The following is a 20,717-nucleotide window of genomic DNA, read 5'->3' as shown; positions in this document are numbered from 1 at the left end:
CCTCCATGTCTTCCCCCCCCCCGGGCCTTGTCCCCCAGCACGCCCGGCTTCCGGGACGGTCCCTTCCCACTTACCTTCGGGATCTTTGGCCGGCTCCACGCCCGGACAACCCCCCCAATACTGAGGTTCCACCCTTTCCGGAGACGTCTACCTGTGATTGGCTACTAGAGACACCAAGAGAGAAATCGCCGTTTCTCACTGGCTGGAGGGGACGCCAATCAGCGTCTCCGGCTTCGCCTACCCATGAAGCCGGGACAATGCCACGGGGTGCCTCGCTGATGAGGGCCCGAGGAGAAACAAGAGCCCACCGTGAAAGGTTCCGGAGCCTGTTCTAGAGGGCTGCAGAGCTGTCCGGGGCAATAGGTGCTGAAAGTGGCATTGTACGTGTGGGGCTGGTGGTTTCAGCAGGGCGGGCAGAGGTGCTGGAACTAAGGGTGCTGCGGCTCCCCCGAGCTTGAATTGGTTCCTGTTATATAAAGGAGTTAGAGTTTGGTTCCGGGGATTTCAGCAACCCCACTATACAATTTGTTCCAGCAGCACTGGGGAGTGGGAGGAGGAGTCCTGGGTTCTGCTTTCAGCTCCAGCAGGGACTTCCTGGGTAATCATGAGCAACTCACATCCCCTCCTTGTACGTGTTTCCTTAACTGGAAAACAGGACAAGTACTAGCACGCCTGCCCCACTACAGCAAACTAGCATCTAAAGTTCTGAGGGACCCTCAGATGAACAAGACTCGAGCAGGGGAAGAGCGGTGGTATCAGTATGAGAACAGCCGCTTTCGACAGAGGCCTTCGCTCTGAAAGAGAAAACACTTGAGCAGAAGCTGTTAGCAAAGTTCAGCAACTGCCTTGCTAGAGGGGAAGTCGAAGTCTCCCCTACCAATATACAGGAGCAGGGCTAAGGTAGCTCACAATGGGGATACGTAAAAGCAGCAAAGAATCCTGTGCATGTCATGCATCTGAGGAAGTGGGTATTCACCCACGAAAGCTCATGCTCCAAAACGTCTGTTAGTCTATAAGGTGCCACAGGATTCTTTGCTGCTTTTACAGATCCAGACTAGCACGGCTACCCCTCTGATACTTGACACAATGGGGATACGGAACATTTTAGCCCTAAGTCAGTCATTAGAACAGAGCAGGTGGGAGTGAATGAAAATAGCAACCTGTAGAATGTGAAAGCAAGGTGGGTAGGGGGCGCTTAGGGCAGCAGCCAAACATCCACCAGCCTAACTGGTGTGGACCAGTTCCCTGGCTGTCTAAGCAGAGAGGTGGAGACAACAGAGACTGAACCCTCAGTTCTAGAAGTGACACTGTCAGAATTCAGGACTGAGACACAGCAGTGGAGGTAGCATCTCTGGGAACAACCAGCACCACCACTTGTGCTGCTGTCCTGTTGAGAAGTTAGAGGACTTCGTTCTCACTGGGGAGTAAGTAGGCCCTCTCCCTTAAAAATAAAAATTCTAAACAAAGAACCTTCCTCTCTCTGCATTGTAGGTGGATGGTCAAGAGTGAGAGGTAAGTGTCTCCCACATACCCCCTCTAGAGGTGCTCCTCAGGGCATGACTCACCTTCCAGCTTACAGGTCTGGATTTCTGCTCCCAGGAAAAGTCCTATTATTGCATTTGCAAACAGAAAAGGCAGTTTGCTCTGCACCTCTGACCACACAAACCGTTGCAAAGGGACTATAGTGAAATCCAGCTGACACATTCACATCCACTAAGGAAATGTCCACTAAATATTCTCCCAACCTTTGGCAAAACTGCTGTAAATACACAAGGCAAAGAGCAGTTCAACACCTTTAAGTGATGGCGGGTGACCCTAGGTAGGTTCCCTCCCCACAGCATCAGTTCTGCACCTGCCATGCTACCAGAGGGGGCCTTCACATTCCCACAAACACTTGGCCTTATAGGTAACAGCAAATATTTTTATGCACAAGATGCTGTTTTTCCAATGAATTTTATTTGGAAAGAAGATCAGAATCCATGGGATGTAAAATAAATGCATTTTGCAGGACATCATAAGAGGGGACGGGCAATAGCCGCCAGTATTGGATGGGTGTACACACAAAAGAAGGAGAGAAATTGGTTTGGCTAGATTAAGGACACATACCTAGGAAGAAATAAAGGATAACATTTAGGCTGAATACCAAGGAAAAACTTTCCCAACGAAGAGTTTTTCAGCTGTGAAGAGCTGCAAGGGAGGTAATGGAAGCCCCATCATTACCATGTGGACTGTCAGGAATAATCATGAATTGAGTGCAAGGTGGGGAGAAATTGATGCTGTTCCTTCAACCACGCATCTTCATCTCAAACAGGTGTGCTTCTAGCACAAACTGGGCACTGAAGATCCTGCATGGAGAAGAGCTAAGTAGCATTTCTATCAGCTGACACACGCACATGTTAGTAGCAAAGCTGAAAAGCTAACAGGACAAACAGCACTTCCCAGTCTGAGGGGTGGATATAGAGGAGAAACGAAACCTGCTTCTTTTCAAGCAAAGGGGGTTTTGGAGGCAGGGGGCAAGAAATCCCCTCAAGCTAATTGGAAATCTGCAAAGATGATGAAGGGCAACTGGCTTTGTGAAACAGAAGGCTCTGAATACACAGAGGTGCTGTTGGGAAGGACAGACATTCACGGCCCTAAGCAGAGGAGTCAGTAGAGTGAGACAAAGGCACAGGCTGCACCAAAGTAACAGCAGGTTCTCTGCTCCACAGGGAGGTAGGATGAATGATGCAGGGCTGCTCTGTCACGGCTGCTCAGTAGAGAGGAAAGAGCCAACAGAACTTTTCCCTTTGCCAGCTCCCAAATGAGACAGCCACAAGAAACCTTTGCTTTTCCCTATTTACATCTGGCCTCCTTTTGTGCCTGAGGGCTCAGTGGCTGGCTGAGATTACAGGGGGAAGATGGGAACTGGGGGAAAAAAAAGATGATACTTATAGTTAATATCATAGCTACATGAATTTAGTTTATATTACTGTAGCACTTAGAAAGCACAACAAAGGATCACGGCCAACGGACATTGTGGAGCACGTATTTCTCTAAGAACCTCACCAGGCTCAAACTTACCAAGCATTGGTGAATTGATTAAGATCAGTATTCACTACTGAAGTTCCCCTCTGGGAGTAGAAAAGAGGCATAACAGCACCTTAACTGGATGCTTCAAGTTTTGCACTGAGTGTCCAATTTATCCCAGGGACTACTCTAGTTTAAGGGATGGACTTTGTCCAAGGGCTGAAGTTTCATAGTTTGCTGTTTCATAGCTGGTGACAGAGCCACAGAAATTGTTTCTTGTTGGGAGCGAAGTTATAGTCAGGCCTGACAAAGCCTGCTCTGTAGCTCTGCATCTTTCTTACACCTGCACAAAGTAATCATGCTTGTGAGGAAAACAGAAGCTACAAGTAACTTCAAATCCAGAAAAGACCAGTTTGTTTCCAGGGTGGGGACTTAGTTATGGAGCTGGAGGCCATGGCTCTGGCTGAGAACCTCACTGTATCCGTTGAGGCATCGGCTATGAATGCTGCTGCCAGGGAAACTTTTGTTAGACACACACTGTTCACTCAGCTGCAGGAATGCAATGCTCCTTTGCCATTTAGAAAGACAAACTGGAAGGGTTAAAAAAAAAACCCTTCAGTATCTGTGAACCACTGTTTAAAAAAAATTCACACCAAAAGGAAGAGAGAAAAAGAGTTAGCTAATGGTTCCCCCACTGAAGTTCTAAATTGCAAGGACATCACTCAGTTTCACTTTCAGGTGTTTTATCTTTATAATACAGTGGGTTTTTTTTTTTAAATAAAAACATTTAAATGCATTAGTTAGTTTTAAATGTATCACTGCAGGTGCTGCATGTGAACTGCTAGCCACAGAAGGTCCCAGGGGACAAAGTGCAAGCCTCACCAAAAGCAAAAAGTTCTCTGCACGAGGTGAATGCAGCGAGAGGAGTTGCACCCCTTCAGCTTGTGAGAGGGACTGTAGATGCAGGTATTTCAGAGAGCTAGACATGACTAAATATTAGCTGATTCCATACGCTATATTGGATCATCCAATCACAGCCCTTTCCCATAAAGTTATCAGTTTTTGCTAGGAAGATGGGGGAGAAAGTTGAAGCACTAAGAACAATCTTAAAATGCCATGCCCATTTTTGAACAGTCCATAATAAAATTTGTGGTGAGGTGGATGTTGTTTTTACAACTCTGAATTTAAAATATCCTTTGGGTAACGCTCAAAAAGACACAAGAAAACAAACATGGTGACAGGACAACCCAGGTGGGAAAGAAACATAAGGAACCAAAGCAGTAAAGTCTGTCAAAAAATGGAAATGAAAGCAGAGTGCAGCCCCTCCGGAAGTGATTCTCAAATTGTGATCTTACAGCAGCCTCGAAAAGGGACGAGAGACCGTGACCATTGCTCACGCAAGAACATTCTGCAATGTGTCCTGCCTTGCTGGCGTAAGAGGTTTTACTTAATGTAAAAAAGCATCATAAAATATTCTACTCTAATCAAGTCACACGAAAGGGATGTCACCAGCCTGAAACCTTGTTGTTTAAAAATATTGAATTTAAAGTAATCTCTAGCTCCACAACTGCTCTGTAGCTTTGTGGTTCTACAATTTCATGTTCCTGGTTTTAAAATTGTTTCTTCTCTCATTACTTTGGGAAAGACCCACCTAAACAAAGGACATGGACTCTAAAAGGGAAAGCAACAATGCTGCATTTATACAATGCTGTCAAACGCACAAAATGAAACAAGAATAAGACATCGTTTGTTTCACTGAGCTTTCATTTCAAGTAATCTTGAGTGTTACTGATAAAAATCTCGAGACAGAAGTATGATTTTTAAATTGATAGTGTCCCTTTAAAACATTTCTTTATATATCTAAAAAGGACTGCTAAGCTGCAATAGATTAAGGGAAGAATTTAGGTCCAAAATTTTCCAGGAGTTTAAGTTATCATCAGCTATTGCAACATTTAATAAATATATTTCCACCAATTTTTTAAAAAATTGCTATGGGACCAGTTAATTTTCAAAGTAGCAACATTCCCCTGGTTGCAGCACAATGCCAGTGTAGGACACCCAGAGTGAAACTGATTAAAAGCTGCATATAAATGAAGTGAAACTGACTAGCCTATTTTCAATAGCCAAGCTGAGTCTCATACAATAGTAAATAAGCTGCATGAAAAGGACATTAGAATATTTAAAAATGTAAATGTTATCAGTCTAAGGTGGAACTGGTAACAAACGGAGAGATAGATTTCTAAGTAGGCTGTCAATTTTAGCTGGCATCTCTCCCTTGTTATTAATTTTCAATTTAACTATAAAAGATCCTGCCAGGTTTCTCTTGACAAATTACTTAGAAATATGCCGGGAGAGAGTTTCACATAAAGGAGCAAAACAAGCAGCAAAGAGGGGTAGTGAGGGGGAAAGAAAAACCACCTGTAGGTTTTCTCCAGTTGTAACTGTTGCACAGTGAAAGCAAGGTCTCGATCCTGCAAGTGTCGGCACCGGGGTAGATTGCTGTATCTGGGCAGACCCCACTGAAGCGAGCAGAACTCCATACAGGTGCAGCAGCCCACTCATGAGCGAACTAGCCCAGGACTGGGGCCCAAATTAATTATTCCTATGAAGAGACTGGGCAGGCCAGTCACACCCTGCGGTTTACAGCTTTGCTGTTTTGGTCACCTTTGGTCAAAAGGGATGACAAAGAGCATCAAAGTATTTTATTCTCCACAAGTTATAATGACCACAGTTAGAGTATTTAAAAAAAGTTGTTTACAGATGGTATCAAAACAACAACAAAACCCTATTTAGTTGGATGCACACCTCCCCCCCGCCCCACTCATCCCCCAGGCTTTTTAACTCTTACACCTACCAAGCTTTAAACAAGATGGTTTTCTTGCACTTGGCAATATGACACTTCATACACATCCCCTCCTGCTCTCTGAGTTACTCTAGCTTGAATCTCAGATTTATAAAGTTCCTCTGAGCTTGACTAGTGGAATTTCCAATGGAATCACTTACACATTTTGAAGTCAGTATGGGCATTTGAGCTACAGAATCATTTTGGTAATACTAGAAGTCCTGGTAGATGCAGGACATTTATTCTGATAAACTGCATGGGTCCCCTCCCCATCCTGCCTGTAATACACTGAGGCATAAGAGCTCCTCGCCAGTTCCACAGCTCAGTTAGTGACCAGTCAGTATATTATGGATCCAAAAAAGCAGTTTTATTCCACCAGCTCACATTCCCATGTATTCAGCAACTCAAACCCCTCTGAAATGGGTATCTGCAACTCCCATCTCTATCACAGAAGCCCTGATCTCCGTGACCACTCACACGTAAGAGACAATAAAAACAAAAACTTTTAAAAACTTGAACTAAAAGGAGTCAAATCTTCTCCTTCCCCAACTACCGCAGAGAGGACAGCTGACAAAGATAGAACCATGATTTTTTTTTTTAAAACACTAGATAAATTGTCTCATTATTGGCAAAAAAGATCTGAAAAAAGTGTATCAAAAATGCTCAGTTTGAAGGAGTCACAGAAAACGGTCTTACTCCAGGCAACCCATCCCCCAAAATACACTTACATTCACAAATGCCTTTAGAAATGTCCACCATCTTAATCTCCTGTGTAGAAACCACATCAGCAGTATCGCTATGCACTCGAATAAGAAATGCAGGGAACATAAGCGATTTTTGACACCTGGCTGTTGGGCCAAGGAGATTCAGTGAGCTGTGACGGGTTAATTGCGTTTAAACAATGGCATCTCTTAAACATGATGAAAAGATGTAAGAAGGGGAATGGAGCTGTTCACTCCTTTTAAGCAGCCGGTCAAGAGGATGGAGGCTTCTTACAGTGAAGAGTGCTGTGTCCTTGAAAATTGATTCAAATCCTCAACGTAGCAGGTAACAATGTGGTTGGTTTTCTGAGTTCGAGAAAGATAATTGATACTGGTTTGTGTTTACTGCTTGCTGGATCTTCCAGAGGGGAAAAACGGGATTTGGGGGGCAGGCAAAGGGACTAGGGGAAGAAAATGAGAATCTGTCTTTAACATGCAGATCGTATAAAGTTTTTTTTTTTCTGGTTTGTTTTCTTCTCTCTTTTCCAACTGGAGAAATGGCAACACACACATGGTTTCCAGTTTTTTATAGTGAAGAATTCCCGTGGGTAGCACTGCAAAGACAGGAAGACAAGACATATTTGTGACTTTGGTTTTTTAAAATTGCCCCTCTCCTAACCCCTCTGCACATAAGATGAGACTTATTTATTTATTTGATGGCCAGCAAGGGACATGTAAATAGCACCTTGTGCTTCTATAGTATTGTTCAAAGCACTTTACAACCACTAATCCTCAGTCTCTCTCTGAGGTATGGTGCTATCTCACACATTTTACAAGTAGGGAAACAGGCACAGAGAATGTGTGAAGTAAGTTGTCCAAAGACAATGAGACGGATCTTGAGTAATCCAGCATAGAAGTCCCTGCTCAATAGAGCTGGCTTGTATAACGTAGGGCTTATGAACTCACCTGGTATTCTCATTCCTGCTGATCCTCATTGCTAGCACTGGGGGTCCGACTCCTAATCTGACTTCGTAACTGTTCTATTAGCTCTGGATTCTGCTGCTGCATCTGCTGAGCAAACTGTTGACCTCTGAAGGAGAGAAAGCGACATATCTAATCAATTTTTCTCATCATGCATGTCAGGCAGGGTGACCAGATGTCCCGATTATATAGTGACAGTCTCTATATTTGGGGTTCTCTCTGATATAGGTGCCTATTATCCCTGTCCTGATTTTTGATACTTACTAACTGACCACTAATGTCAGAGCAGTTTGGAGCACAGAGAAGTCTAGCACTGCGACCAGGGGATACTAAGTTCTCCATGGCACAAGAGGTGCCCCCTGTTCTATTTAAGAAAAGAAGCTGGGGTATGTTATTGAAAAGCAGGGTCGAGACTAAAGTTTTCTGGAAGGTACTTGATTGTAAATGAAGCTTTGACTTTTGACCAAGAAGGCTGAAATGCATCTATTAATTATTCAAAGAGGTGGAAAAAAAGTCATTCGACTTACGCTTGGATAAGGCTGGCAAGGTCGTTAGGGGAAGGGCTTGCTCCTGCTGCTCCCATAGGGTTCTGGCCACCTGAAATCATCCCAGACATTCTGCAAAGAAATATTTATTGCTCAGAACAAAGAGAGATGGAGATTTCACTTACTACAAGTTTTTTGGTAGGCACAAAAAAGTTACTTTTTTTAAAGTCAGCACAAAGCATGTCAGTTTCACGATTAAGGAGGAAAAGATTTGGCTTGCTAGAATTAAATTTAAATTAAAGCACTGCTACAATTAGAGTGAAGAGCCAGAGTTTCTCACGGGCTTAAGCGTAATCCAATCCCTCTCTCCTCAATTCTACTGCTGAATGCTTGGTCAGACATTCAGGAGAAGCTTACTGAAACCCCTGCCGCTTGCCTTCTGATCGTTAAGGTCTGGTAACAGTCAAAAAGCTACATACAGTAGAACCTCTCTAATTCACCATTTGTTTATTAATTTCATCAGCCGCAGTTTCATTTTAATTTAATTTATGTTATCAACAGCACAATAGCAAGTGCGCTGGAGTATAGATATTGTAAAGATCTTAGTAATAATGGGTCTTGCTACAGTATCTGCTATTGTTGTCTTGACAGATGTGAAGATTCTGCCTTGTGCATGCATGGTTTATACAGGAGGTTGTATTGCATTAAGAGATCTGCTCACTGTGTGTCTACAAGTGAGATCTGTGGACACTGGAAGGGCAAAGGTGTTTCAACTCATGTAAGACAGAGGGACTATGGGCATACAAGATGGATCTTATCCTGCCTTTTGTGTCATTAACAAAATTGGCAGTTCAGTTCCAACTGCAGAGCCTCTATTCATGATGATGGAAGAGGCAGAAAGAACTAATTGGATATGGTGACACCAGATCTTTGGCTTGTAAGCCAAGCCAATGGGATCAGGAAGTCAGAATAAATTATAGCATCCCCAGAATTTCGTTAGAGTGCCCCATTTCTAACTGAAATTGTGCTTTAAAGGGGATAAACAGAAGAGTCACAAGGCTTATATTTGTATTTTATGGCCTGACAGTATGTGAGCACCTCACAAACACTCATGAGTTTGTGCTTACAGCCCTCCTGCGACGCAGGAAAGTATCCTCATTTCACAGACAAGGAATGAGACACTGGTGAAGTGACTCGCCAGTGACGCAGGAAATCTATGGCAGAGCCATTAATCAAACCCTGACTTCCTGATCCCCAGCTCAGTGTGGTAACTCCAGGCCACCTTCCCTCCCCTTTCTGTACATCTTTCCTACACAAGTCCTTAGCACGTCAAGCCATGATGATCACAACAGGTACACAGAACAAAATAATGTGTTGCTTTAAATGTCTTCATGCACGTTTATGAGCCCAGAACCTCACTTCAGCTGTACCCCAACAGCCAACCAATGCACAAAGTCAAAGGAGTGATTCAAAGAAGAAATACAAGATGGTATCGAACTTACAGCTGTTGTACTTGTGGATTGTTCATGAGGTTAGATGCCTATTTAAAAAGAAAAAAAAGATTACATCCTATTTAAAGAAGTGCCTACGTGGATATACAGATGTCGTGCCATTCAACTCCACAAAGTGAAGGCAGCGACACTAAGCTATATTAACAGGAAGAGCAGCGACAAGAGAAACACAGTACACCACACAAGACAAGGCCGATCACGCAGAGCAGGGAGTCTCTATCACATCCTCACATCTCACACTGAAAAGCCTGTGAGTAAGTAACAGGTTCTTTAGCTTTAATTCAGTCTCCTCACAGCAATCCTTTGATGAATGAAATGAAAACATATCTGCTAGTGAAATGTCTGAACTCCCACGGTCACGCATCAATACATTTCGTTCCTTACATCCGAATACACGGACAAGATGCAAGCTGGCTGGGATCTAATGTGCAAATTTACCATATTCATGAAGCCTGGGTTATTCAGCAATCCAGCTAAATCAAATCCTCCAGTGCCTCCAGTCTGCAAGGAGGAAACCAAACATAAATGTAGTCAGGCACAACAACATCTACCTGCCTCCAGTACAGCTCACAGCATGCTGCAATTAACCTGCAGGTGTACGTCTTTAAACAGAACATCGCTCCAGCTGCAAATCATTCTGTACACAGAGCTGTGATTTCAACCTACACAAAGGTAAGAGTGACTGTTGCTTAAGGTTCTTCATTTATACTCTTGCCATAAGGGCTAATGCTCATTTACACGGAAGTCCACTGTCAGGGGCCCTTAGTGGAATTGCGAATCAGTCAAACCCTAAATACTCTGGCCTGAAAACTGAGTGTGATCAAGGATATTTTTCCCTCTGAGGTTTGTCCCTTTTTAAAAGGCCATCAAGATAAGAACACATACTTCCTACTAGTAAGAACTAATGAACACAGTTTCATAGTTAAAGTGCAATAGGAGAGTAAACATTATTCAGGGCTGTGAAACTCCACTTTTCAGTTTCACTTTTTCTAGGCATTTTCCAGGTAAGCCCAGTGCTGCTGTGTCTGGGTTCACAGTGCTGCAGGGAAGTTATTCTAACTGGGTTTTAACTGTGTTATAAACTGCCTTTTCCCCTACTCCTCGCCACCATTACCACCTTATATGTTACACCCATATTCCAGACTTAACCCAAGTTAACAATGCGCTGTCAGATACTGAGAGACGACAATGTAGCAGTTAGAGCTGGCCAGTAACACTTTAAAGTAGCACAATTAAGACATTTATTTTTCTCCCTGCAACCCAGCATAATTCTCGGCTTGGCCCTCAAACAGGATGGGAAAAAACTTACTGGACTAGGGGTTTCTTTCATTTTCTGTTCGGCTATTTTAAGGTTTGATTTGTACGTTTCGTTGTCTGGATCCAACTCCAGGGCTTTTTTGTAGTAAATGACAGCTTCTGCGTGTTTGTTTAAACTGGAGAGGGCTAAGCTATTGAGAGAGGAAATAAAATGAAGGCCCGTTATAGAAGGTTACACATCAAAGATCCACAGGCCATTAAGCACTGGATATTCCCGCGTCACCATTCGGACGCAGAACACCACTACCAAGATCATTACCACAGGACTTGCCATTCATTTTGAAGTCAACACCTTTATAAAGAAGCAGTTGCCAGTACCTACCCCATTCTGCCATAAGCTTTGCTGTAGTTTGGATCAATGCCGATAGCTCTTTCACAGTCTCTGACCGCTCCAGCATAGTTTCCTAATTTGCTGTAAGCAGCAGCCCTGGGGAGAATGGAGAAAGCAATGCACAGGAAGCTTACTGGGTCTGAAAATGCCAATCAAAGTAACCCTTCATGCTCCTCCTTCAGCGCCCAAGGGAAGGTTTAAACTTAAACCTGACTTCAGCTCGGATTCTAACTTGAATAACAACCTACTGCCATCCTAAGGACCCCCTGTAGTTTCAGGTGAATGCACTATCCTCTTCCTTCATTTTCTCTCCCAAACATATCATGGAGCCTGGCTCCACCCCTGTGCCATCTCAGAGGTGGCTGATGAGTGAAGGAGACGTGTCTACTAGTTTGTAGATCTGTTCAAATTGGTATTATTCAGAATGGAAACTGATCCCTTAATACAAGATATCACAGCTCTATGCCTTGATTTCTCAGGTCATAACAACGTTTATGCTCTTCCCCTGCCCCCCGGTCTTCTCCCCCCCGCCCCATCACACACATACACAGATGGAGGCAAAAATATATATATAAATCTGGAATATGCTTGTTCATGCCTCAATCCTGCAACTTCTGTTGAAAGTGCTCAGCACCTCATAAGCTCAAGCCCTCAATGCCCACATGATAGAGGCAAAATTCAGGATGGGAAGGCAGCTTATGAACGATTTTTTAAAGAGTTGGACATGCATTGAGGCTAATAATAGGTTAATTACATGGCCATTTGTATACATGCAAACATGATAACTGTAAATATAAGTTGGGAGCGCAGGCACTGAGCCAAGTGAATGAGCGTCTTTCCATTGATTTCAACGAACACTAAATCAGCATTTTTCGCACACAACTGCATGTTGAATTCCTTGAAAACCAGGCCTTCAATCCTCAACCTCTGAAAGATCAGATCTTGTTTTGCTGCTTCGTCCATTAGCAACACAATCTTTTCAAATCTGTGCTGTCTGCGGCAGTTACAAAGGGGTTTTCGATCAGAGCCAGACAGTGTTACTTGGTATCCACATATCTCATCAAGTGCTTAATAGGACAGGGATATGGAAAACAGCCCTCCCTAGAAATGCCAGTGCCACAAGGCAGGCAGAAGTCAAAGGAAAACACATCAGCACAAGTTGCCAAAAAAACAAAGGACAAACAATAAATTAAGAACAGTTTGATAAAGTTCAAATCAGGAGTCGAACCATGCAAGGGCCCCATAAACAATGAAAAATGAGGCAAGGCTCAAAATACAAGAATGTGAATATAAAAACCTGCAAAGAGAGTTAAATGTCAGTACCTGTTGCAAAAATATACTGCATTTGATGGATTTAATTCAATTGCTTTTGCGTAGAAAGACACAGCACTTTCAAAGTTTTCTGCCTTCATTTGTTCATTACCTAAATGGAAAAACAAAGGTCTCTGTAACAAGTCAAACAGATGAAGCAATTAGAGCAATGGGCTGGGGTCTCAATTCTTCTTGGCCTCTGCTTAAAACATAATGCAAAAAGGAGCATGTAGATATGCTGAAAACTCCACCCTTTTGTACATCCCTTAGAACAGAGGTTCTCAACTTTTTTCTTTCTGAGGTCCCCCAAGCATGCTATAAAAACTCCACAGCCCACCTGTGCTACACCAACTGTTTTCTGCATATAAAAGCTACAGCCAGCATTAGGGGGTAGCAAGAAGGGCAACTGCCTGCGGCCCCATGTCACAAGGCGCCCAGTGAAGCTAAGTCGCTCAGGTTTCAGCTGCAGCCCCAGGTGGCAGGGCTTGGGGCAGCAGGACTTCAGCTTTCTGCCCTGGGCCCCAGTGAGTCTGATGCTGACCCTGCTCGGCAAACCCCCTGAAACCTGCTCACAGCCCCCCAGGGGGCCCTCCGCCACATGACTGAGAACTGCAGCCTCAGAATATGAGCAACTGGGAGATCTACTCAGCAAACAGTGCAGGGAGAAGTCTCCAGCAAGGAAACTGTAGGTCTTTTGGCATTATTGGGCTTCCAAGCTAAGCACGACCATTTCAGAAGGGATCCTGCAGGCTCCCTCATTAATTTCTCTTTAGCATCTTTCAAGCCCACAATCACCATAACAGCTTTCCGTCTCCATCCACAGATTCACTGAGCCAGGCAGCACTGCTCTAACTGGCCACTAGGGGTGCTGCAGAGTAGGGAGAGTTTCACTTTCTTCCAGGATGAGCATGCAGTCTTAACATTGTAGGGAAAAGGGGTTACAGTTGAGAGGAAAACCATGCGCATCTGTGCCATGTTCCAGTCAACATGTTCTTTTCCAGGATGCAATGATCAGAGCGAACGCTAACTGGGTCTCCTAGCTAGATTCCAACTGGAGCCACTACATTCTGCCACCTAAATACACTTCTGCAGTTTTAGTTGAACATAGGATTCTGCTCCTCCTGCTTGAGAGCCTGCTGAGGAGCTGCCAGATGCCCACACAAAGGGTGCTGCCTCTAGGTTGTGGAAGCAGTTCCTATACATACAGTCTGAACAACATTCCAGCAGCCTTCTGCTTCAGCAGCACTCTGGGGAACTAGCAAGACAAACATCTGACGAAGTGAGTATTCACCCACGAAAGCTCATGCACCCGACAAAGTGGGTATTCACCCACGAAAGCTCATGCTCCGATACGTCTGTTAGTCTATAAGGTGCCACAGGACTCTCTGCTGCTTTTACAGATCCAGACTAACACAGCTACCCCTCTGATACTTAGCAAGACAAAGGCATGCTCTTTCATCAGAGCACAAAAACTGGTGAATCGCTCACACAGGTGGAGCATTCTCTGACTCCACGTGACTATACACAGAGATGAACCCGTTCTTAATTCCACCACACTGCTCCTAATTACATCACCCTGCACAATTCCTCTTCCTTCTTGCTGTGCAGACCTTCAGATACTTTGAGTTAAGCTTGCCTGCCTCCTTCATTGTTAGTTGCCTGTACTGTATATACCATGTTATCTTTCCCCTGTCAATATATCAGCCCAGTATGTGGTTACCTTCAGTCTTAAGTCTTTCAGCTTCAGCCATGTCTTCTTCTGAGGGGGTGACTGGCTCAGAATTTGTTCTGACATAATGAGGCTCCTTATAATAGCAAAGAAGAATAAGAAAGCTATGCTTTATCACTGGCAATTACTATAAACCAATGCTTTAATTTCCCTGACACTGCATCTTTAAGAGTTAAATGCTTCCAGCTTTTGATTCCCCCAATGGGGAGACACAGATGTGAAACTAAGCCCAATGGGTAGCTTTCCACTGTTTTAGTTGAAATCTCAGAGTTATATTATTAATAAGTATCTCGCGCTTAGACAATGATTTTCATTAGTAGATCAGAGAAGTCTGTAGGACACAAACCTTTCCTGTGGCAGCTTCGAAAATTTCAGGGAGAGTTTGAGACACAACCAGATCTTGATCTTCCATGGATACTCCAAAAGCAGTCTCCAGGCACTGGATTGCAACTGGGTGGGAAGGAAGGTGGGCATTTAACATTCCCCATATCCTCTAAACACCTGTTCGTGTCATTCCCTCCCTCCAATGGAGTCTGAATTTATGAAGGTATCCAAAATATAAATTTATATGAAGCAGATTACATATTTGGGGCATAATCTAGCTGTGGAGTGGTAGTGTGGAACAGTTGAGAGTGCCTAGGACTATGGGGTTTTATTTCCTGATCTGCTTCTAGGCATGAGACACACCTAGGGCAAATCATTTCACCTCTCTGCCTGTTTCCTCATCTGTAAAACAGAGATATTAAGTCCCTTTCAAGGGTATTGCAAGGATTAATGTTTGCTGAAGTGTTCAGGGAGGGGCCATTCATTTCTAGCTACGTACTTATATAGCCCCATCCCTGTAGTATCTGACAGCCTCAGAAACAAATTTATCCATACAACATCTTTGAAAGAATGATCCTAGTTTTATAAATGGAGAAACTGAGGCATGGAGCAATTTAGTAACTTGTCCAAGGTCACCTAGGGAGTCTGTGGCAAGGATAAAAATTGAACCCAAATCTCTTGGAGCCAAGTCCAGTACCTTAGCCACAAAAGGCCATTGTTCCGTACATCAAGGATAACACTGTTGATTAGAGCATCTGAAACCTCATGCACAAGCCATTACCTGTTGAGCACAATGCAGTTTCTAAAGGATCAGAAGACTGCAGCAGTCCTTTGGCTAGAGTGGCAGGCAGGTGCCTGAATGAACTTTATCTTGCTGAAGCTGGCACAGTACCTTACATGCCGGTGTTTTCCCAACACACTTAATGGAGATGTGCAAACATTGGCTCCAAAGACAGAGCTTCTAGAGTGAGTCACAAGGGAAACCTCCCCATAGCCTCAGATGACTTTAGGGAGGAAAAAAATCAATATAGCTCACAGATGGCAAAGCAGATCTACACTCCTGCAAGCATACACAGCATCTGAAGTGCTGAATTATTGTTTGCATGTTTTTTAAAAACTTAAATGCAGGGGGTTAATTGCTCCTTACTAGCTCTTTGAGCTGCTTGCTGTAGCCTCTCTGGTTATACACTGGCAATACCAGAGATACAAAACAAAATGGGGAACTCCTCTACCACTGGCTCCTGCCCTCTCTTTCACAGGTCATTACCTACCAACGTTCCCAGTCCTGGGTCAAGGACGGTGCATTAAGGACAGACCGAGACATGCTGGAAGAGTTCAGCCTAGCAGAGCCCCTCTACCTTGTATCTTTATATACACAGTATCCTACACTTGAAATAATCTTTCCATGCTTCAAGGAACCTTCTCTACTTCTCCTTTGCCTACAACAGTCACTCCCTGTCCCGGCTCTGGCTGCATGCTCTCTTTCAACTAGTTTCTGTGTGTGCTGCATTTGGGTGAAGGGCCACATGCTCCTATCGCCAGCACAGCCCTCCCACAGGGTCTGTAATACCCACGGTGGCCCACAGGGAAGGTTCTTAACATCAGGGTTGGAAAGCTTCCAAGAATAAGGCATTCATTTCTAACATTGCATTATACTATCAGATACTACTTGATCTCTCAGTCTTGCAGAGCGTTCTGAGACTTAGGGCTTTGTCTACACAAATTGCACCATGGGGTGGCATTTCTAAAGTGCACTAATGTGCATGAATTAGTCCACGTACACCTTGCTGGAGAGCACCAAATATATTAAAGCACACTAGGAAACATTCAGTGCACACCTGCAGGTTCTATACAGACCTATGAATGCCCAGCACATTAGTGCCCTTTAGAAATCACACTTCCATAGTACGTATTGCCCCCTGCAGACAAGCCCTTATCTAAGACACAATGTGGCAAGTCTCAGACTTTGGATCAATGTAAATTTCAATTGATTGATATATATATATATATATATATATATATATAAACACACACACCTTTCCTGGGTTAGCCTGTGCTTCTCCTGGAAGAGGCTAGCAGGAAAGTTGGTCTCTTGTCTGGCTGCTTAACATTTTGGGTTCCCTTCTCACTATGAGTTTACATAGGACAAGATTTCACTTCATCGATTAGGAAGGTTTAGGGACTACAGCACCGCAGGAATTGTACAGCTGAAAGGGAGGCAGGTAGTGAGGACTGATCTGCTTGGGTTCCTCAAGAGCCCTAGAGCAGACCTCTTCTCTAGAAGGCATGAACAGGGAAGACACCGACCCACTTACCTTCTAAGCTCTCCTGGGCATCAGGAGAAAGACCCCCGTTCTGTAGCTGGTCATGTAGGAACTGGATGATGGAGTATGCCAGCCGCCTCTTGTCAGCCATTTCGTCTCCCCGTCAGAACTTTCTGCTCTGATGTCGCAACAAAAAAATTTACAGAGAAAAAAAGGTTCTATTTAATGAGCAACAGGGCAAACAGTGAGGTTCTGCTAAGTAAAATACAGTTATCTACACAGAGGGGAAGGATGGTCCACTGGTTAGGGTGCTAGCCTACAATTCAAGCCTTCAATTCCAAGTTCTGCCAGAGACTCCCTGTGTGAGCCTGGGCAAGTCACTTCATCTCTCTGCCTCAGTTTCCCACCTGTGAAATGGGGATAATAGCACTGCCCTGCCTCACAAGGGTGCTGTGAGGCGCTCAGATACTACGGTGATGTGGGCCACGTAAGTACCTTTGAAACACTGGTCAAGACAAAAGACACTGAACACTTGAAAATCTAGCACAACCCCCTACTCAAGAGCATATACAACCATTTCAGAGAGGGGAAATTGAGCCCAGGAGGCAAAATGATTTGCCCAACACTAATATCAGAGCTGGAAAAAGAATTCAGGGATACCCTACTGCCAGGCCTGTGCTAGTCCACTAGCTTCCTACCACGCTCTGGGTATTTTTGGCTCCTGTGCAACTTGACCAGGTTAACAATAAAAGAAATTTAGTGCAGAGTAAGAAGACGTTCTGAACAGGTGATTGGGCTCCATTAGCTGGGGAGCGGGTAAAGATTCAATTAAACTTTGCAGAGTCAACATTTCAATGAGACACCAAAGCAAAATAGTCACCTGAAAAGCACAGATCAGAACTGAGTGGGACAAGTTATCACTGCTGAACTCAAAAATGAGAGGGAAATGGGGATGAAGGTCTTATGTCAAGCTCATACCAAGTGTTACCGAAATATTGGGTCTGCCTAGCTGAGAGCCAATAACAGCCTGACAGGGATAAGGAAAATATGCTTTATTCTGCCGAACAAAGGAGAGTCCTGTACCTTGGTACAAAAGACTTTGTCTCATACAAATTTTACAAGCTTTTTATACATATTTAGACAAAGACCCTGGCCGTGTTAACACTTGATTAGTGGTTGTTAAACCTTGCGCTTTTGTTATTGGTTTAGTAAAAACTGGTTTGAAGCAAGCTTTCTCTGCTTTGAGGCAGAAGAGAAAAGATAGTTTAAAAGTTTAGGTTACTGTGTACATGAGGCTTTTGCTTTTCCCTACTGGCTGCTTGTAAGCTGTTAAGGGGGGCTACCAGTAACTTTTACACAAGCACCTTCGGGAGTCTGCTTTCCAACAAAATTATACCCCTTTCCCTGTGGTTTATTCACAACAGATGCTCGTGTCTGCTCGAAATCTCCTGGCGTCCAGCTCCACCCTCTGACAAACGGAGGCTAGGGACACCATTCCTTACCCATCCTGGCTAACAGACATTCATGGACTTAACCTCTAGGAATGTATCCAGTTCTCTTTTAAACCCTGTTATAGTCGTAGCCTTCACAACATCCCCTGACAAGGAGTTCCGCAAGTTGACTGTGTGCTGTGTGAAAAAGAACTTCCTTTTATTTGTTTTAAACCTGCTGCCTATTAATTTCATTTGGTGACCCCTAGTTCTTATATTATGGGAACAAGTAAATAACTTTTCCTTATTCACTTTCTCCACATCACTCATGATTTTATATACCTCTATCATATCTCCCCTTAGTCTCCTCTTTTCCAAGCTGAAAAGTGCTAGCCTCTTTTCAGAGTCACCTCTGCTATTTCAATACAAGGTAGCCACCCTTGCTTTTAATCAAATTTAAGAACATATAAAGCTATCCCCGATGCCCAGGCACTCATGCAGAGATATACCTTTTTTTAAAGGCCATGTCTACACTATAGACTTCTGCCAGAATAGCTATGTTGGACAGAGGTGCAATCCTTGACCAGTGTACTGGAAGAAGCCACTAAGACAGATATGGTTATACTGCACTTTTACTGGTTTTGTTTGAGTATGCGGAACAAACTAGATCAGTAAAAATGTGTTTCGCCAGTATAAGCTGTGTCACATTAGGAGTGCTTTGCCGGTAAAGCGTGCCTAGTTTAAACACCGCTTAAAGCTTGCTCACGGTTTTTGTGCTGGTATAACTGTGTTGGTTAGGGATGTGATTTCTGGGGCAATACTGTAATTATACTAGTACCACCCATAGGGGGATACAGTTATACTGGTATAAATATGCTTCTATTGATACAGAATATCCCCCTCCCCATATAAGATTAAGCGGCAATGGTACAAGCTGTTTATACTGGTGTAACCACGCCCACAATAGGTGGCTGTCTGATTCAGCGACGGGGGTGCAGCTGAAGCAGCACAGCTTTGGGGTGCAGGCAAAGCCTAGGGAGGGGTTTTCTACAGGCACGACAGTGGCGGGTGCAAGACGGGAGCTGGGCAACGCCGCAGCCTCCACACTCGCTTCTGCTTTCAAGAAAACAGACTCAGCTGCCAGCCGCGACCCACCGAAAGCCCCAGGCCAGCAGCTGCTTTCAGAAACGGCTGCGCTGGGAAACAGGCGGCCCCAGGGGGCTCCCCACCTCCAGGCGGCGCCCCCCCCCCGCCAACCCCCTCCCCCTCCAGGCGGCGCCCCCCCCCCCCCCGCCAACCCCCTCCCCCTCCAGGCGGCGCCCCCCCCCCCCCGCCAACCCCCTCCCCCTCCAGGCGGCGCCCCCCCCCGCCATCCCCCTCCCCCTCCAGGCGGCGCCCCCCCCCCCGCCAACCCCCTCCCCCTCCAGGCGGCGCCCCCCCCCCCCGCCAACCCCCTCCCCCTCCAGGCGGCGCCCCCCCCCCCGCCAACCCCCTCCCCCTCCAGGCGGCGCCCCCCCCCCGCCATCCCCCTCCCCCTCCAGGCGGCGCCCCCCCCCCGCCATCCCCCTCCAGGCGGCGCCCCCCCCCGCCATCCCCCTCCCCCCAGGGCCCCCCCCCGCCAGCAGGTCGCTCTACAGACGGGAGGGTGGGGGGGCTGCTCCCGGGGGGACCTTCCCAAGTCCCGGGGGGGGCAGGAGGACGGGGCCCGCCTAGCCCGGGGGGGGGCAGCCCCAAGGCCCCCCTCGCCCCGCCCCCAAGTGTACCTTGCTACTCACCCAGCGCCTCCGAGCTCCTCTCACCCCCACCACAGCCAGGCGCACACTGCGCAAGCGCGCAAGGACCCGCTCCGTTCCAGCTGCGCAGGCGCCAAGGCTTCCCCGGAGCCTCCCTTCAGCGCCGCATGCGCACTGGAGCGGGGGCCGGCCACCCCAGCTGGCGAGCAGGCGCAACGCACCCCGCCCGCGGGCCGTCACACGGAAGCGGAAAGGGCGTAACCGGAAGTGCTCCGAGCCAGGCGCTTACCCTCGGGCACGGACACGTGCGTGGATGTGCACCAATGCATTGTGGGATCGCGGAGGGTGCCTCACGCAGCCGCTCTGCCCCGAGATTTGCCATAGAGATGTAGCGCGGGGCGGTGCTAAAGACACAGAGAGCTCCGCCCCGCCCCTCCCGCTGTGTGACACGGGGCGCCTGCCCCCTCCCCACTCCTCGCCCCAGGCGCTGGGCCCCCTTGTCCAGCAGTGCCCCCAGCCACCCCCCCGGGGCTAATTCTGAGGGACTGCCCCACCCCCTAGCTAGGCTCGCGCTGCCCCCCCTCAGCCCCCCCCCCGAGCTGGGCTCGCCCTGCCCCCCCCCCCAGCACCGTGCCCCCCTCAGAGCTGGGCTCGCCCTGCCCCCCCCAGCACCATGCCCCCCCGAGCTGGGCTCGCCCTGCCCCCCCCAGCACCGTGCCCCCCTCAGAGCTGGGCTCGCGCTGCCCCCCCCA

The 20,717-nt window shown here is 46.1% G+C and overlaps 1 protein-coding gene across 2 annotated transcripts; it reads right to left on the bottom strand.

Annotated features, from left to right (window-relative positions):
- Positions 1-5,695: 5,695 nt before the first annotated feature.
- On the bottom strand, positions 5,696-20,417 carry SGTA (small glutamine rich tetratricopeptide repeat co-chaperone alpha). 2 transcript variants are annotated; one of them, XM_050933936.1, is made up of 12 exons: positions 20,255-20,417; positions 16,854-16,980; positions 14,561-14,664; positions 14,206-14,290; positions 12,498-12,597; positions 11,166-11,270; positions 10,836-10,974; positions 9,965-10,027; positions 9,518-9,555; positions 8,058-8,147; positions 7,516-7,639; positions 5,696-7,163 (listed from the first exon to the last, which is right to left on the bottom strand). In XM_050933936.1, exons 2-11 carry the CDS (start codon positions 16,951-16,953, stop codon positions 7,525-7,527), a joined length of 939 nt encoding a protein of 312 aa, XP_050789893.1. In that variant the 5' UTR covers positions 16,954-16,980; positions 20,255-20,417; the 3' UTR covers positions 5,696-7,163; positions 7,516-7,524. The 2 variants fall into 2 exon arrangements, with proteins under 2 accessions (XP_050789893.1, XP_050789892.1); XM_050933935.1 differs by lacking the exon at positions 20,255-20,417 and adding an exon at positions 20,008-20,165.
- Positions 20,418-20,717: the final 300 nt, after the last annotated feature.

The sequence above is a fragment of the Gopherus flavomarginatus genome, chromosome 24, assembly GCF_025201925.1.
Source record: "Gopherus flavomarginatus isolate rGopFla2 chromosome 24, rGopFla2.mat.asm, whole genome shotgun sequence".
NCBI classification, from domain to species: Eukaryota; Metazoa; Chordata; order Testudines; family Testudinidae; genus Gopherus; species Gopherus flavomarginatus.
The sequence above is the reverse complement of the archived record's forward strand: the minus strand, read 5'-3'. Positions and strand labels throughout refer to the sequence as shown.

Excerpts from the sequence above, each read along its gene's own strand:
- SGTA (XM_050933936.1), bottom strand. The coding sequence starts at position 16,953 with ATGGCTGACAAGAGGCGGCTGGCATACTCCATCATCCAGTTCCTACAT. Across the intron at positions 9,556-9,964 it reads ACCCAGGCTTCATGAATATG|GCATCTAACCTCATGAACAA; the intron begins GTAAATTTGCAC and ends CTTTTTAAATAG. Across the intron at positions 8,148-9,517 it reads AATCCACAAGTACAACAGCT|AATGTCTGGGATGATTTCAG; the intron begins GTAAGTTCGATA and ends ATTTCTTTGCAG.